Genomic DNA, 5,081 nt, shown 5'->3' with positions numbered 1-5,081 from the left:
TCATCAGTATGGTCTAATTTTTGTCAGATATATTGGATTTGTTACATTTTAGCCTCCTATCCTCTTTCCTTTTTCTCCCTTTGTTTTATTTTTGGTTTTATTTTCTTCTCTTCTCTTCTCTTCTCTTTCCTTCTCTCTTTCTTTCTTTCCTCTTTTTTTTTTTTTTTTTTTTTTTTTTTTTTTTTTTTTTTGGTGGTGGTATTTTTTGGCCAACACCAGATTTGTTTTGATTGGAAGAATAGATAACTAGTGGTTGTACGAATAAAGAGGAAATCAGGGGAAATCGGCGAAGAACAGATAACTAGAGAATTTCCTACCGTTTGGCTTTGGATATGGGTTTTTGTTAGAACAGTTGGGTATTATCGTGTTCTTATTTAATACCTATCTAATAGTTAGATGTTGTACCTAAGAGCAATTTTATAATTAAAAGAAATAAACTATTTCGCCCAGGGATATTTTTTTTTTTTTATTGTTTTCGATAGAACCCACATACCATTGAGTATCCTCCCTAATTCATCCTTCCTTTCCTACCGGGTTGTTCCTCTTCCGCCTTCACTACCCCCGCGCGGGGTCCATGACTATATACTACTAGTACATAAAATCATCTTATTTAATCCAATATCCAAACTTCCAGCCTTACTTATGGTTTTCAAGTGTTTGTTTTTACAAGGTAACAGTTGCAGCTGATCGGGAATCCCAATGCACATCAGGATGTCTGAGATGTTAAGCAACATTTTCGGCATTCCATCAGCTCATGATGACGCACGAAGGGCCTAAGATGTGCGATTATTTTCTAATCGGGTTAGCCCACTGCACAATGATTATGTACGGAAGTATGTGCGGAACAAATGAGCCTTGGCGAACCGATGTTCGCTTGGAATGGGTATTTAAGACGGATACTGTTGCTTCCATCCTGTTTTTCACCCTTGGAAAGGACAGAATTGGCATTCAAATATTTTCCGTTTTCTTAGAAACCTGCTACGCGGATTGGAAGGAAATATAGGATCATCATTACTCCAACACAAGCAGGATGGCCTTGTTTAGAGACATGGCGGGCATTCCGCCATTGACTGCCTCGACCACCGATAGTGTCCTGATTATCATCGATTCACAAAACGAGTATGATACCCCTGTTCTGAACACTTCTCTTCTCATTCTTTTTTCTTTTCTTTTCTTTCTCTCTCTCCCATTCTATTATTCCAAAAAAAAAAGAAGCAGAAAGAAATAATAGAAATTACATATATGCATCCTCGTATGTGAAACCATATCTGACTTCCTGTTATCCTGAAATAAAATTATAGGTACGCGAATGGACTTTTGAAAGTCGACAATGTCGACAAACGCCGCGTGGTTATTAAATCGCTCCTCGACAAATACCGTGCCACGGCCAAAACAACGGGCAAACAGAACCTTGTTCATATTGTCCATCAGACCGCCGCTGATGCGCCTGTATTTACTACTGGAACGCCATTGGCGGACGAATTTGATGAGCTAAAGCCCTGGGAAGGCGAGAAGGTTTGTATCCATCTCGATCTGACGCGTTTTTGCAGGGAATGTGTTTCACGTTCGATATCGCAAGTCGGAGAGGCGGCAGTGTCTGATGGCGCTGACATTTCGATGTCTTGAATAGGTTATCACCAAAAAATTTCCCAACGCCTTTGCGGAGACAGCCCTTCACGAATACTTGCAAAGCCTGGGTGCTAAAAAAATCGTGCTAGTGGGGTATATGGTGGGTTGGACTGATGCATGATCTCCCCTTTCGGAAGCCAAATACCTTGAAAATATCGATTTGTCCACTTAAGCACTAATTTGCATCACCACGCAACCCCCAGGCACACGTGTGCGTATCTACCACAGCTAGACGAGCTGCCGAGCTTGGTTATGATATCGTCGTCGCTCAGGACGGAGTTGGGAGTCGTCCTCTCGGCGAATATTCAGGCGATGAAATCACCAAGGTAGGTTCATGCTCTTTTCCTGCCACGCGTAGATACATCGATTATTGTAGTGCTTTTTCAGGTTCCTTGCTGATAGCGATATGTAGGTTGCATTGTTGGAAGTAGCGGACTTCTTCGGCACGTTGGTATGGAGCAAGGACATCAGCTGAAAGAGTTTGGGTCTTCATTTTCACCTTCATTAGGTTGAGCTATCTCTTTCTAACGGCTCGGGGGTGCTCTGGTGAGGTGATGCAGCACACATGTCAATTCATATATTTAATGTATTTAAAGAAAATTCAGCCGAACAGGTTATTTGTAGCTAGATCGTCGCTACACGTCCGGGTTGACCCCCTTTGTCAATTGCATTACCAACGAACTCTTTCGGCTTCCTGTTGTGGTGATATAGATTTTGTAAGTTGATGTGCAAAAATAACGCATCAGGTGTCCCCGGGTCTCCAAAACAAGCTTGATTTCCAAAAAGCGTTTATATTCGGGTCGAAGGGCGGAAGTGACATTGACCGTCTCGTATCCAGGAATCCTGACAGGACTCCTTTATTGTCATCGCGCCTGAGTCCAATTTCGTGTCAGTTTTTATTGAAGCGAACAAGTGTAACAAAAAAAAATAGTTCGATATCGTACAGTCCAACTAAAGTCCCATCGTCCAGCGGGCCACCAAAAAAAAGGGTAGGGTTCGACGCCAGCATATCTAGGAGGTGAACTCTTTCCGCACCGGGTGAGTATAGGAATGTGCGATCGTTTATTAGAGTAAAGGCCACGGGGTGCTCGACGACGCGGATGCCAGTGGATTCGAGCAGCTGTTTATCCAGTGTGTTGAAAACGGGATCCTGGGCAGAACAGTCTTTGACGGAAGTCAATAGAATATTTTCGTTGGCTACGCGGGCCGTCAAACGTATCCTTTCGTTAGCTCTTGGTTCTTTCGAGAAGCTCCAAAATTCATAATCATCCAAGGCCCTGGCAACGTTGATATACACTCTTCCAAAACGCACCAAAATATTCTAGCATTGTCACTAATGCCGCAAGTTGGTATAGGGATACAGCCCTGCGGTCAACCCACCCGCCTCTTAGGAATCCGCTGGGGCTCCCCAAACCAACGCAGACGCAGTTGTCGATTCTGCTAGCAGCGCCCGCTAAAAGACCATTGTCCAAGGCCGCCTTGATAGCCTGCCAGCTCTGTGACTCCTCCCAACATCTTTTGTGCCATTGAAACTGCTTCTTCAGTTTCTTGAAAGTCAAACCATCAGGGGTTTCGGCTGGAACTAATAGGTCTTTGATGGGAGGTAGGCAGAGCTGGTTTGATGTCGTTCGTTGGGTAGTCGTGATATGAGTCCAGCCTTCTTCATCATGGACTTGCACTCGCTTTGGCTGGCGGTATTTTCCTTTCCTGCGACAAGCGGATTGGACCATGATCATAAACGACTGAGTCCCTAGCCAGTAGGATGTGTTGTGCTTCCTGGAAGTCCTCGCTTGCTTGGACTCTCCAAGTTGGGGGAGATAATTAAGTGCAATCTGCCACACTATATTGGATTAGTCACATATTAGTCATAACCATCGCTCTCGGGATGTCAATTGGCGACAGCGGCTAATTTGATGGCAGTTTATAGTCCTAGATTCTTTAAACAACAAGAACAATTTAGCATTTACACGCGCTAGAATTATATGGGGTGAGTTCAAGGCGTGGTGCCTGAAGTTTGGGTGTCAAGCTAGGTGTCGAGCCCCCATAATTCTGCCATAAGCGCAGGAATTTCGTTCTGTTTGATGCTTGAGGGCCTCGTAGATATTCATTTTCATCATAGAGATAACCTTAGCCCCAGGGACTGTCTGAAGCTACAACTTTGAAAACCATTTTTATTTTAGTTGACCAACCTTTAGAATATTATCTGATCAGATCTATGTTCTCAAGTTCGAACAACTGGTTTTCCAGAAGACAATACTTTACCCTGAGATCTAACCCAGTGCTCTTCAAAAGTCATTTTTGCGTTGACGCGAAGTGGTCGGGCAGCGGGCATTTCAATCTTACGTCTCTTTTGTCGGCGACTCTTTTCGCAGCGTCCGCTGGGACATTTGGCCAAAGAAAATGACAGACCCTTTCGCGCCGTCGACATTGTCGGCCCAGCATGGATGGTCCATAACTAACAACTGAAAATGCTCCGTGGATGTGCTTGGGTTCCTAACCCTTGCTGTCGCCCAAGTTATTCTGTCATGGAAAATCTTTCATTCGGCAAGAATGCGATATCTTCAATCATCATCAAAAGCCCTCTCCTCGGAATTCCGTTTGTGAGCTTGCGAGCGCTAAACACACATTTCCTGTCCATGGCCCGGCGATCACTGCTGAATCTCCGGGCGCTTAGGTGACAAACGAGTCTTGGGCGAATAGAAAGCACCAACCGAGCCGGGATCGGTATGCAGCAGCGGTTGGTTCTTCACATCCAGCCACCTTAGGCTGGGCCACTCAATGTGCACTTCACGTTTCTTCAAGCACGAGATCTGGTCGCTGATTTGTGGACTATGTGATACAGTCCTTCGATGTGCTGCTAAGGCTTCCTTAGCCTCACCTTCGATCCCCCGTCGTGCAGTTTTAATGGCCGGATCAAGGCCGCTTGCTGCACCTCATGCAGCGACCTTCCACCAGCAAAATCTGGGCATATCCTTCCCCGCCCAGTCACAGGCTACATTGTTGCATTCTGTGAGGTTGCGAATCGTGCATCATCCATTGAGTCCTGAGATGGGCTGCACAATGGCTTTGGGCGCATCTCCAGCTTGATTGGCTCGTAGGATGGAGGGGAGGAGTAACTGACCCATGGGCTGTCACCCTTTTTGTCGTTTATTTCCTTCTTTGTTGACGGCGATTCTTGAGCCCATCAGATGCCCTGCCAAGGGTATGTTGGGTTGGGAATCTATAACCCTGCATTCTCTCACTTTTCCCCTCTTAAGGGCTCTACCACCCACCAAGACATTTATACCGATTGTGCCAGTGCTCTCAGCTACTATTTCTCTCCTTCTCACATCATCGTTCACCATTAAAAACTCTTGGTATTGTCGTTGGCTGTTATCGTCTTCTCATACCTGACAGGGAGACTGAACCGGACAGCTACATCGATATCGACAAACCAGATAGTCCGTGAAATG

The 5,081-nt window shown here is 45.2% G+C and overlaps 2 protein-coding genes across 2 annotated transcripts; one reads left to right on the top strand and one right to left on the bottom strand.

Moving 5' to 3' along the window:
- Positions 1 to 1,030: 1,030 nt before the first annotated feature.
- Positions 1,031 to 2,104, top strand: HCAG_00688 (conserved hypothetical protein; the record flags this gene model as incomplete). Its single annotated transcript, XM_001543592.1, has 5 exons — positions 1,031 to 1,119; positions 1,302 to 1,515; positions 1,631 to 1,729; positions 1,833 to 1,955; positions 2,042 to 2,104. 5 exons carry the CDS (start codon positions 1,031 to 1,033, stop codon positions 2,102 to 2,104), a joined length of 588 nt encoding a protein of 195 aa, XP_001543642.1.
- Positions 2,105 to 2,371: 267 nt separating this feature from the next.
- HCAG_00687 (predicted protein) lies at positions 2,372 to 4,057 on the bottom strand (the record flags this gene model as incomplete). The annotated part of the gene is made up of 4 exons (XM_001543591.1): positions 2,372 to 2,501; positions 2,574 to 2,826; positions 2,942 to 3,469; positions 3,892 to 4,057. The coding sequence occupies 4 exons, from the start codon at positions 4,055 to 4,057 to the stop codon at positions 2,372 to 2,374; spliced, it is 1,077 nt and encodes a 358-aa protein (XP_001543641.1).
- Positions 4,058 to 5,081: the final 1,024 nt, after the last annotated feature.

This window comes from Histoplasma capsulatum, genomic scaffold, assembly GCF_000149585.1.
Source record: "Histoplasma capsulatum NAm1 scaffold_1 genomic scaffold, whole genome shotgun sequence".
Lineage (NCBI taxonomy): Eukaryota > Fungi > Ascomycota > Eurotiomycetes > Onygenales > Ajellomycetaceae > Histoplasma > Histoplasma mississippiense.
This window is presented reverse-complemented; position numbering and strand designations above follow the sequence as displayed.